This window comes from Synchiropus splendidus, chromosome 7 (genome assembly GCF_027744825.2).
Source record: "Synchiropus splendidus isolate RoL2022-P1 chromosome 7, RoL_Sspl_1.0, whole genome shotgun sequence".
Taxonomy (NCBI): Eukaryota; Metazoa; Chordata; class Actinopteri; order Syngnathiformes; family Callionymidae; genus Synchiropus; species Synchiropus splendidus.
In genome coordinates, this window is record NC_071340.1 from 6,538,675 (window position 1) to 6,551,558 (window position 12,884).

The following is a 12,884-nucleotide window of genomic DNA, read 5'->3' on the forward strand; positions in this document are numbered from 1 at the left end:
TGAAGCTCACCACAACACGCACTGGGCAACTCGCTTTGAAGAATCACAAACGTTTATTGGACATAACCAGACAGAAAATTGACTTTCTCTTCAGTCAAATCTTCACTGGCAGAGTTCACGGCTCACTTTTTCCAGGAGGCTCTGGAACAGTTCATCACATGGGGCAACAAAAGCCAAGATGCATTTTTTTTAATTCCAGCACATTGTTAATATAAAGCAGTAAAAAGGCCCAAAGCGTTGAGCGCATCATGCTCACACATGCCCTCCTGTTCACATTTAAGTGCATTACCGGCTCGGACAGCAGATAGAAAACGCAGGGTGGACACTGATAATCAATATAAAAACAAACATACAAAGCTTGTGGACGGATAGATGACGGACAATACATGAAAAAAGAAAAACACTCATTCACGCAAATAAAAAGGAAATTATAATCATCACCGGCAACTGCCATACAAAACCACTCGTACAAGTACATGACTTAATACATAACAAAAGTTATGTGAATCATAAATTAGACACAGAGATGGAGTTTAAATTAGGCATTTATATTATTTTCGTTAAGACTGGTAGACCACAGCAGAGAGAGGATGAGAGGAGATGAAAACAAACCATCCAACTATACAAAGCACCAAACGGAAGATCCATTTACAGCCACGTAACACATGATGTCCCCATCCAGCAGGAGGCGCTGTCCTGCAGAGGACAGGCAGCAGGGATGGTGGTTGGAATGTCACTGCTCCTTGTCATGCATCTGCTGCTGCATCTTGTTGAGCATTTCCTGCATCCTCTTCAGCTGCAGATGAGGACAACACTCAGTCATTGGTGCTTTTGTTTGAACAGGATTGTCAGGGCCACATGTGTAGTTCCAAACACAGTGTTGCATTTGTAGTTTAAAAGACAGTTGCCCGGTTTCAAACAAAATTGAAACACACTTTACTGGTTCTCATACTTTCTCGCTCATCTGCGGCCGGTCATAAGACATTGCTGTCGCTGCACACTTCAGCTAGCTCTGACTGAAGCGGATATTCCCCAGCCAGAGTGTGGATATCATCATTCATTCTGTAACTGCATGAGTCCAAACAAAAATAACTTTTTACTTGGGGTTCATTCCACAAAAAAGTTGCTAAAACCAAGTTGTTCTTTTTGAAGAAATATCTCTTCAGTTTTCTCTGAGTCTCTCATGAATGACCAAGCACTCTATCCAAGACAGAGGTGCTTAAGGAAACCCTAACGGTGGCCTATAGTTTGGGACACACAGTTGGGAACACACACACACACACACACACACACACACACACCGCACCAGCCGGCGAGTGGGGACAGGAAAGGCAGACTGGCGGTAAGTAGTTCACCAGGTTATGAGAGGAAAGATTTGTCTGAGATATAAGAGATGCTGCAAAACCATTGTTCCTTGAGGCTTTGTCGACTCTTAACCCTCACCTGTGCTTATACTCCCTCACTTTCCACTACAGCGTCCCTGTCTTTGTAGGCTCATCTCAAGCGCCTGTTGAGCCAAGCCTGTCTATCACCTGGAGTCCCTCTCAGTCCTGCTGCACACTGACAAAACAAACAGCTCTGAAACACTGCAGGACTTGTGATTAAAAACTGTTCTCACAATGAGCGCCTGTGGAAGAGACAACTTGACTCTGATGCTACATTGCCCTCGTATGGCGTGACGGAGAACTAAACGTGTGCTCCTGGTTTTATAGCATCCGATCGTGATAGATTGGATTAGATGGGCTTTATTAATGTAAACACATCTGCAAATGTGGTCAACTCCCAGCATAAAAAGTGAAAATCATTTTAGGTCCTTATATAGTATAAATCTAATAGCTAAACGTGAATAAAAACAAGGTTTATGAAGCGGAGAATGCTCTACTTACCTCCTCATCTTTCTTCTTGATAAGCTTTTCGGTGTCTGCGTCTGGAGTGGACAGCGGCAGAATGGGAATGGGACTCTCCATGCGATTGTCCTGAGCCAGTTTACTGGAGAAACCAGGAGGAGTCAAACTTGTTGGAACACATTTGACTCTCAGACCCGAGCCTCTGTTACCTAGTCATCTCCTGGATACACTGGGCTCTGTAGTTCTCGTAGTGGACGTCGCAGGTCACATCTTTCAGGTCGTGCATGTGCGAGCGAATCAGCATGTTCCTCAGTTTCACAAAGTCACAGTGGGACTGGTTTTCCACTACAAGGTTCAATCATGCGCTTATTTTAGAGCTTCACATAAGGGTTTTGCTTGAAAACAAAGTCTCACAACACACCTTCTACGATCCCCCAGGGGTACAGTCGCCCTCTGACCCGCTGACCCCGAGCTTCCACGACAGTGTTGCTGCCAATCACAGCAAACGGAGTGCACTCCTGCAGAAGCACACACTGATAAACCAATTGTATCCAGAGAGAGCTGACAGAGCATCAGCCCGCATGCAACATTTCTTTCCCATGAAGAACCAACGCTGAGCTGCAAGAAAAACTTGTTGGGATAAGATTTGCGGCAGATTGTTATCAGTTTCATGAGGTCCCAGTTTAAAGTTGATCAATTATATTGTTAGGCCATCGCTTCTGTAGAACAAAAAATGAGACACATCAACAACACACGAAAGTAAAATGGCATTTCAATAAATAAAAATAAATTCATTCTCATTTTCAGAGACACAAGCCTGCTTTACACTCTGCACTTCTTCTCGACTTCAGGGAGGACCAGCAGGTTAAAATGGAATAAAAGTAAATATTATTTTAATGTTCGATTGAAACTGTTTTGGCTGTGCTGCGTCACTGCAAACATTTATGAAGACCAGACATTTCCAACCTTCAGTTCCTTGTCCAGCTGTTTAAACTCTTCATCCTCGTCGGAGTCACACTCAGGGAACTGGTAAACTTTGATCCCAAACTTGTCGATTTCCTCTCGTATCTGCACGGATCCATCAGAGACATGTTTAGGGAGACGCAGTCAGACACGCTGTGTGGCGCGGCAGCGGTGGGACTCACTCGGTCTTTCAGCTTCTTGATCTCATTGGGAGTGAGACAGTCTGCTTTGGCGATGAGTGGAATGATGTTGACCTTCTCGTGAAGAGCTCTCATGAACTCCACGTCCACTGGCCGCAGCCTGCGCGAACAAACACAGTCACATGCAAAACGCACAAGATGGCCTTTTACTGTACATGTTGTGTTGTCATATGAGAGAGCACCATTCATGCATAGATACTATCCCTTTCAGTTTCTTAGTAAAGTGTGAACGTATTTATCCCTTTGTGTGTTTATTATTGACTTTATCTAAGTGTGTCTCTCAGTGTGCCACTGTGTGTTGGTGTTGCCTTTGTGTGTATGCATGAAAAGCTCATTGTTGTGCGTGAGGGTTCCATTATCTGCTCACTTTGAATGTGTGTGTTGTGCATGTGTGTGGATTCTTGTAACTAGGCTTTGTTAACTTTGTGAGTGTGGTTCACTGATGTGTGTGTATCATGATCATTGCTCTGTATAATGGGTACTTTATGTTCACCTACACTAGAGTCTACCTCGTGTGGGGGTGTGTGTTTACCCGTGACCGAAGGGTGGGATGAAGTAGAGGCAGCAGTGAACACGATTGTCCTGGATGTTCTTTCTGTTCAGTCCGCTCTCATCTCTAAAGTACTGCTCAAACTGCTGATCTATGTAGTCGGTGATGGGCTTCCAGCTGCGACACACACACACACACACACACACACACACACACACACACACACACACGTGTTAGCACGTGAGCGTCTTCTTCAGACACAGTGAGGCTGAAAGCTCAATCAAGCAAGTTTTCCGGCTCACCACTCGTTGTTGTTGACGGCGTCTCCGTATCCCGGCGTGTCCACGATGGTCAGCTTGAGTTTCACGCCCTTCTCCTCGATGTCGACAGTGTGTTTGATGATCTCCACTGTTTGGTTGATCCGCTCTGGAAGAGATAAAAATCCCAGAATGTCATTATTAAAATAGTTCCTAGTTGAACTAAGACAGACATGAAGCATGACACAGAGCAGCCAGAGCCATCTCTGAACCGGACTGCATTTCTGTTGGGAGCTATTTTAATCTGCATGCTTATTTGCTGTAGTGATAATTTACCGCTGCAGGATGGAAGCTGAAAGTAGGTCAGATCAGAAAATGTAGAACAGCGTCGGTGTGGCTTTTGTCATCATTTTGGGGATCAATGAAAACGCAAAGGCAGAACATCTGAGAAGCCTCGCTACCGCAATGTCCATTCCACTTTAGCCATAATAAATCAGCTTTATAGATTGAAATATCTCACTTCAATAGGACTGGTGCGTGTTTGCAACGCAAACAGGGAGAAGGAATTTGTTTCAACAGATGCACATGATGACATCACTCACCCTCTGCGTTCAGTAACTTCCTGTCTTTGTACAGGTCTGTGAGGAACAAGCTGTTGACCAGGGTGGATTTGCCCATGCCAGACTCTCCTGAGGGCCAAACACAAAACAGCAATGAGTCTGCGAGGATTGGCATCATTGTTGGTATAAATCCAGGAGATGAGGAACAAAACACATGAACAGAGGATTAATAAGGGAGACACTCGGATCTAAAACAGGCAAGTGGTACCACATGAGCCCATGCAGAGGCTTCACATGAAGCCAATCTGACAAGCGAGTGGCACAAATGAAATCAGGCAGGCCGGTGAAAGCTCTCCCTCCCTCGCTCGATTAATGTATTTCATTTTTCTACACGACGTTATCTTGCTCCAGACTGAATGTCCTTCCCTGCCGACCTGTCTGCCTGCTGCTGTCACTGACCTGCCACCATCAGTGTGAAGTCGAAGCCCTTCTTCACAGACTTCCGGTGCACCTGGTTGGGCAGAGTTGCGAAGCCAACATACTGTTTCTCCTGAAACACAGAAGAGAATGACCCGTAAATTGTTTAATGTGTTGTGCATGGTTGTCTGTCTTTGCGTTCCCTGTGATGGAGTGGTGACCTTTCCAGGGTGTCCCCTGCTTCTCTCACTCAAGCACCCGCTGCATCATAAAGAGACATTGTGGCTATGGCCATGCAGGAGTCCTGGCTCTCTTACAACTGAACTGAACCTATCCCAGCTTGCCAGGGACGCAGGGTCACTAAGACACCAAGACACCAATGAGCATCGCAGAACACACAAGCTCTGATTGGAAAATCACACGTGGCCTGTGAATGTATGTGCTTAATGTCAATGTCACGACGTTCCAGTAGGTCTCGATATCAAAAACTTCCTCGTCAGGTCACATGATTCTGCTCTATTCAACTTGACCGACTGCATTCCTTCTCCAACCAAATGACATTCAGCCTCAATAAAAGAACCCACATCTGATGCTCAGTCTGGAAAAACACAAGCTGGACTTTGGAGCGAACGTTTGAGAAAAAGCAGCGTCTCATAGTTTCCACAAAATCTTTCTCACACACACACAACCGCAGAATCCCAGCTTCTCCCTCTGTGGTTCTTCACTGCCGAGGCTGGTACGTCGTCTTTACCCTCTGCCTCTGTACACACAGACATGAGGCGATACGAACACACACTGCAGGTCTGTAAGCTGCAGGACACACGCAGAGACACTCAAACAGCAGCAACATTGACTCAACCAAAAGACCAATAAGACCAAACAAACACCCTCAGCATCCTAACATGTTGTCATAACTTGTCATAGGCATTTCCGCCTGGCGCCTAAGGGAGACAAAACACACACACACACATACACACAGAGACCACAGGCAATGAGCGAAAAAAAGAAACAAGTTAGTCTGAGTCGCTCATTCAGCCACACTGAGGCCCAAAGTTTAAATTCAAGTCCAAACTGGCTAAAAATAGAGCGGGTTGGGCCAACAAGGACGTATAGCATAAGAAAACAGTCTCAGCAAATTATGGTGCTCAGGTTTTGCTGTTAGTAATTGATCTGGAAAATGGGACAGAGGAGCTCACCGCGTTATAGTGCAGTATTATGCAGTCTGATTTTATTCAGTATGAATTTTGTCTGGCCGGTGAGTTGTTTTTTTTATTTTACTGTTGATACCTCACTTAGTATTTTTGTTTCTATTGAACATATTTGTTCCAACAAATTATTCAATGTTGTATCTTAACCATATATCTATACTAGAAGCTGTTCTTCTTTGCTCATTTCCCATCAGGGAAGTCATGTCTCAGTCCTCTCCACCTGTTCCACCTTGCCTGCACTCTCTCCTTCACCTTCCTTCATCTGTGTCCATCACTCCCTCCGCTTTTCAGTAAAGAAGTGTCAATAAATTATTCTGTGACAAGTAGGTATGTACTATAAATAAAGAAGTAAGATCTATTTCATAACTTCTCTGATCCTTCAGAACATTCCAGAAAGCCCAAACATGGAACCATGATGGCTGCAAAGGATAACACAGGGGGACGATCCTGAAAGCAGGATTTGTGTTCAGACTTTTGCTCATATTTACTTTTCAATTGAACAACAGTTGAAGTGACTTTCAAATATCCGGATCAAAAGGCTGCTTAATAACAAAACACCTCCAGACGAGGACCTCAAAACTTCATGCAGTGTTTTTTTTCCACTCTCGGAATCCCAGCTTTTACCTTCTGCCTGGCAGTCCTGACCCGTGGGCACAGCAGTCGCTCCACCAGTTTCTCCTGCAGCATGATGGCATCCATCCTCAACCACAAACACACAACTGCTCTGTCCACTGAATCTGTCGGCCTCCCTCCTGCTTTCACGCACTCCGTCCTCCTGCTCTAATCCCCTCTGCTGCCTCTGCCTAGCGGCTCTCTCTGCCCAGACAGGTAGACAGGAATTCTCAGCAAGCGCGAGGAAGCACAGAAAGAGAGGGAGAGAAAAGTGGCAATTTGAGGGAGGAAACGAGGGAGGGATGGAAGGGGCTGAAAGAAGAGAAAGGTTTCATTGACTCTGCCGTCCCTCCCCCTCCAGCAGAGGAATAACAGAGAGAATGTTACAGAAACTTTGTCGACCTCAACAGGAAGAGATGCAAAACAAAAAGAGAACCTGTTCGGACATGACACACGTCTGCAAGTTCAGACCTGAGATCAGATTGTCTGATACATTAAGTGTTAAGCGGAGCGTGATATCGTTATATATGTATATATACTGATATATATTTATATGATATATATATATATATATATATATATATATATATATATATATATATATATATATATATATATATATATATATATATATATATATATTATTGAACCAATCAATACACTATACATTAATGTTTATTGTGATTGGGTCAAATATTTATTTTTATGTTAAATTGGCTTTAGAGAGAACAATATTTTGACTTTCATGTCGCATAAAGTGGACATATACAGCACATTTGTGACAGTGTGTGATTTGCAATGTGTTAATATACTGCTTACTAATGGTATATCATTTATCATTCTAACCGCATGTTATGAACATATTTTACATTGTTGCGTTCTCTGCAATTAATATATATGCGTATGCGTACACTTTATTATACCAGCTTTTCATTGCAGAAAATTCCACCTCCTTTATCCACCCCTATCGCCCATACAATTATTTAAAGTTTGTAATTAAAGCTTGTATTTATTTCTTCATATTTATGAACAATATAAGATATTGACAGCCATACAGTTCATAAACCACTTGGCTATGAAATTAGACCAAACTTGTTCAGTATTCTCCCGTCACTTGACAATTGTGGAACTGTTTCTTTAGGTTTATAAGCCGTCCAAAATGTCTAGACTGAAACGTAAATAAAGATCACGTGACCGGCTCTGGTTTCTGCGGCAGTGTGTGGAGGTGATGAGGAAGGCTTCAGGAAGAGGTCGAAACAACTGCTTCCAGATGGGTGTGTTTAACTCATATATGATGTGGGCAGACCAGACACACCCAGATGTGATGCCACGTACAGATGTTACAGTTCCACCCCGGACCACGAGAGGGAGACAAAAGACCCCATCGCATGACTGTTTTGTTTCTAATTTGATATCACAAATAACTTTGTTTTTGAAAAATCAACAAGTGTACTGAAAATGCAATTGTACATTTGTGAGAATATTTTTGTTACACTAAGAATATATTTAAAACGCTCATGATGATAGTTGTAGTTTTTGGTTTAAATGACAGTGTTGAAAACATTGCTTCATTATTTAAATCAGTACTGTTATCGTGAAAGATTAATTTTGGCAGTGGAATGCTCTGCTTGGCTCATAAGAGCTTTTTTTCTTCTTACAATAGGAGCAGATTCGCTTCTGAAGATGGAGAGCACTGTGTTTGAGGAGTGTGTGTGTGTGTGTGTGGAGGGTGGGGTGGGGGGTGTCAACAGAGCAGATGTCCTAATATAACAATAGCCCAGTGACTAAACCTGAACCCCACCCCCCGCCCTGTCTTTCTTTAAGACCAGCTGTCTCTCTCTCTTTCACTTACTAACACACGACCAAGTTCAAAAAAGTGAAATGGATACAGATGATGATGATGATGACACCATCAGTGAGGAAACAAGGAAGTGAAGACTTTCCAGAGGAGTGAAAACAAAATGAATGTTTGACAACAGAAACAAAAAGCGGGTACATTACAGCAAACTGGGCTGAGGACTGGGGCTCCGCCTTCTTTCAGTGGAGCCCTCAAACTGAAAAAGAGGGCCCCTGGTTCAAGGTCATAAATACTTAAAGCCGAGTTGCTGTGAGGCGCAAAGCAGACAGAAAGGTGTGTAAGTGAGTGCAGTTTAATTTAAGAAAAAAGTACTTAATCTATATGATCATCATGAATCACAGCAGTGTGATCACCCCCGTAACATCAGGACACAGACACATAGAGGAGTGCTCTTAGATTAACTCTGAAATAAATTGTTAAGTTATGACTATATTAAGTTTAGACGTTTGCTTATGCAAATTGCAGTCAGGATTTATTTCCAACTTGTGTTTCTGCCTGTCACTGGGACCAATATCATCCAACTGCAGCTACAAATGGGCGTACCCATTTCACAAGGTAGTTACACTCCAATCCTGGTTTCAACATCAAGGTTAACGTTCAAGGTTTCAAAATGCAGCGAACATCCAGGTGAGGTTAAGGTTATGGCTGAACGCTATGATAGATTATGCCTACTAACCGGGCACAGTCTGTGCTCCAGTGAGACTACAGAAACCGTTGACTGGCCTGGCTGCTGTATATCAGAGGGATAGCTCACGTGGTTTCAGGGCATTCACAGGGAGGGCTTTGGCTCAGTGGCCCCAAATCAGTAGTTTGGGAGGTCGGATTGGTTGGATGTGAAGAGGAGAGACCGTGTTGGACCAAGAATGTTCAGATGGCGGAGGAGGAAAACAACCAATGAAGTTGATGGATGACAGGTGTGAGAAGAAGATGGTGAAGATTGGTCACATGGGAAATGAAATACACTTTTGATGTGTTTTCATAGTTGATTCTAAAATGGCCCTAAGGAGTTATGAAATGCAGCAGTTTCCAAATACACAAGGACCTATAAGAAGTAATGGCATCTGACAATAACAATAATAACAGAAAAAGGATCATCTATTATTCCTAATCTCTTCACTAGGTCTCTCTCTCTCTCTCTCTCAAAAGAGTCACCAGGAGTAATTTCTACACTTCTCTTTGGTGCATTTCCTGTTACTACTTTCCTTCCACCAATTTAGCTCCTCACATTTCTGCTCATACTTGTTTCAATTGAGTGTATAGCAAACAGGAAGTGCTCTCTTCATGATGCCAGTCCAAGGCTTTTCTTCCTGTGAGCAGTCTTTCAGCACAAACATCTCACAAACATGGACATGTCCTGCTGTGCTTGACTCAATACTGAAAACCGACTTCAGCATCCAAAGTCAGCGTGAGAGCCGGACAGATCGGTCACGGCATCAGCGGGCAGCACTCATTGCCTTCCTCTCATTTGTTCTGAGCCATGACCTTGAAGGAAAGGCTCCCAACGAGACCCCGGAAGCCAGTGTCACTGCCATGAACACACACACAACCAAATCCATGCTAATCTAAACCCAAACCAAACTCTAGTCCAGAGCTTTAAACCAGCACATGCAGAGACACCATGAACCTGCAGCATTAGATCATGGCTGACCAGGGCAGAGTGGAGCATGAATCAGCAGTTATCAGTTACTCACCATCACTTCTTCACCCTCTATGAATATAAGATGCATCAACAGAACAACTGTTTCCTTGACCAAAAATCACAGGAGGTTCCCCAGCCAGAATGTAGGTGCAGCAGCTACGTGACAACATTCTGGACTCCATTTTCCAGACAAGTCGCTCACTCTCTATCAACAACACATCGTGCTGAAGGTCAAACACTAAAATTTGATCTGCAAAACCTTCTTAAGACTTGGGAACACAATGACATCAGAACAAGAAAACACAGAAAAGCCAAGGAGGGCAGAAGACCCCAGTCATCGTCCGGGGACGAGCCGGTGCCTGTTGAGCAGCTGAGGCACACTGGTGAGGGTCCATCTGTGGTGGTGAGAGGGTGACAGAAGACAGGCAACTGTTCTCACACATGGGAGTGAGTCACAGATATCAATAAGTAAAAACACCCACGTGTGATCATGACCTATTCATAACTAGCTACCTCCATGTGTCCAGGGTGTCTGAGTCACAGCCTCCTCTTAACCTGCCTTGATCTCTGTTTATGAGAGTTAACTGAGATCCCAGCTCTCCAGCTCAAACTTCCACCACTCAGGCTCCTCTCCTCCTCCTCTTGACTGAGTACAAATCATGACATCATCAGCGAACAGGTGCGTAGAGAAACCAAGCCTAGCATAAATGACAGGCTGACGCAGAACACACGTGGGTGAACGTTCGCCCACGGAACCAAAACAACGAGGAGGATCAGCGGTCAGAAAACCTCGTCCACTCACTTTAAAAAAAAGACGAGTGTTGCCTGGTAACTGCACGCAACAATGGAATATAGTGAAGAAATGGAGGGTTGAGACTTGTTTTTTTTCAATAACATCTGCAGCTCCGAGCCCAGCAGGTCAGTCCAAGGGGCGGGAGTGGGAGAGAGAGCAGTACCAGGCAAGAGAAGAAACCCAACACGGTCGATGTTGAAACTACAACTCACTGATCTAGTCATGTCAGTGATCATGGGACAAAGGGAATCAGTGTGAGCGGCTTAAAGCAGCCAGCGGTGACCAGGCTGAAGTTCAGCAGGACATGAGGATAGGAAATGGCACCGGCACTGGAGAAGCCCAGGGTTTCGCTGCTCGTGCAGTCATGTGACTCATTATGTAAGTGTATCAAGTACCGGGACACAATGCTACACAAACAGCACTGTCACAAATCATCTGCACCCAACATGAAATGGTGCACAAGAGCCTGGTATTTAGAAGTGTCATGCTCGCGTTGGCCTAAAACACCACAGTAGCAATGTAACTCATTCTGTACATTTCAACAGTCATTCAACAGCATGTTTTAAACTGTGTTAGGACATTTAGAGGGTACAATAGTGCTTTCAACTTTCTCAAATGACTTCACACTTAAAATAATTCTGTATCGTTTGACTTTACTGCTGTACATTTGCCCTATTGCATCCCCACTTCCAATGTACGGTATCTATAGTTTTACATACATTTTTATCACAGGTTTCATTAGGTATAATAAAAACAGACACATCTCCATCATGATTATCCGTGGTCTGCTGACCATGCTTTTTCCAGTCCATTACCAAGCCATGACCTCATTTCCTCCCTAGGATCACCAAAATTATTCTGATCTATTTTCCAGCCATCTGTCAAACTGGAGGAGCCTCAAGCACACTTGAGTCACCAGGCTGCTGATGGACTCACCACACACTACCATCAGCTTCTGCACATGTGGAGGATGTTGCTACACTGTGGGGGAGGAGGACAGCTGAGGGAGGCAGGAGGGTCAGTGGGGGTGCAGGCTCCCCTGCAGGCTCATATGAGCCTCATATAAATAAGCAGCAGCAGCTACTAGCAGATGACTATCACCAAATAATACTGCGATATGAAGCAGAAGAGGATGGATGTTGGGTACCATGGCGACCACTCTCCTCCTGGCCTGCTGCTCTACGTACACATCTAAAAATGAACCTCCCTCCTCCAGTCAGTCTGTTCAGCATGTGACGGCCTGGCTGCTTCCACTACACGCAAACATAACCACTCAACCAGATGCCGAAAATCGTGAAGTGAATGAGCGTTTCCTACCTCCGTGCTGTCCTCTGTTCACCAGTGATGGGAGCAGGTGCAGGATGGAGGAACAAGAAACACGGATTATTCGCCAGGACAAAAGCGTGAAGAGATTGCTCAAACGCCACTCACCGGTTTTCACAGGAATCCGGCTTTTGTACCTGATGTTGGTCGTCATGTTTACCGCCGACACTTAGCGAAGCGGCTCCTGGAAGCGGCCCGTCGCCTGGTCTCCAGCCCCGGACAGCGAGCGAGCGAGGGAGCGGCAGAGCTGTCGGATAAGCCCCGCCTATTTACGCAAAACGCAGCCAATAAGAGCGTTGAACCAGATCCTCGCTCTAGAAAACAGCCAATCGCGACACAGAAAGCGCTTGGAGCTACAGATGACAGAAGTCACGCTGGCTACTGAAATTACGTGAAGTATTGAAATAGTGACTCAAAACGATTTCAATCATCGCTACTTCCTTGTTTTATTCACCCTAACTGATCGGACTTTATTACCTCAGTCAATCAGAGGTGATAAATCAATGTCAGATGACTTTGTTGGACGCCAATTCTCGCACCTGTCGTCGGGTTTCAGCCTTCAAGCACCAGGAGGAACATAAACAAATCTGCTGACATATAGCGACACAAAGAAATGACGTTATGTCCACATATTGGACCTGTTTATATATGGCACTTTCTTCACCTAGCTCTTTGATTCTTACAAGTTTGATATGATCACGTCTAGATGTAAATAAA

At 44.4% G+C, this 12,884-nt stretch overlaps 1 protein-coding gene across 3 annotated transcripts; it reads right to left on the reverse strand.

Moving 5' to 3' along the window:
- Positions 1–33: 33 nt before the first annotated feature.
- On the reverse strand, positions 34–12,523 carry septin5a (septin 5a). 3 transcript variants are annotated; one of them, XM_053871971.1, is made up of 12 exons: positions 12,276–12,523; positions 12,162–12,175; positions 4,777–4,867; positions 4,360–4,446; positions 3,803–3,926; positions 3,543–3,677; positions 2,993–3,110; positions 2,814–2,915; positions 2,269–2,365; positions 2,057–2,192; positions 1,887–1,989; positions 825–1,560 (listed from the first exon to the last, which is right to left on the reverse strand). In XM_053871971.1, the coding sequence occupies exons 1-12, from the start codon at positions 12,319–12,321 to the stop codon at positions 1,495–1,497; spliced, it is 1,119 nt and encodes a 372-aa protein (XP_053727946.1). In that variant the 5' UTR covers positions 12,322–12,523; the 3' UTR covers positions 825–1,494. The 3 variants fall into 3 exon arrangements, with proteins under 3 accessions (XP_053727945.1, XP_053727944.1, XP_053727946.1); XM_053871970.1 differs by lacking the exons at positions 825–1,560; positions 12,162–12,175; positions 12,276–12,523 and adding exons at positions 34–796; positions 6,567–6,807; XM_053871969.1 differs by lacking the exons at positions 12,162–12,175; positions 12,276–12,523 and adding an exon at positions 6,567–6,810 and having other exon boundaries at positions 824–1,560.
- Positions 12,524–12,884: the final 361 nt, after the last annotated feature.

Bases quoted from the DNA above. Each gene is read 5' to 3' on its own strand.
- septin5a (XM_053871969.1), bottom strand. From the start codon at position 6,641: ATGGATGCCATCATGCTGCAGGAGAAACTGGTGGAGCGACTGCTGTGC. The intron at 4,447-4,776 runs GTCAGTGACAGC...TTTGGCCCTCAG, and splicing joins CTTCACACTGATGGTGGCAG to GAGAGTCTGGCATGGGCAAA. The intron at 2,916-2,992 runs GTGAGTCCCACC...GGATCCGTGCAG, and splicing joins TCAAGAAGCTGAAAGACCGA to ATACGAGAGGAAATCGACAA.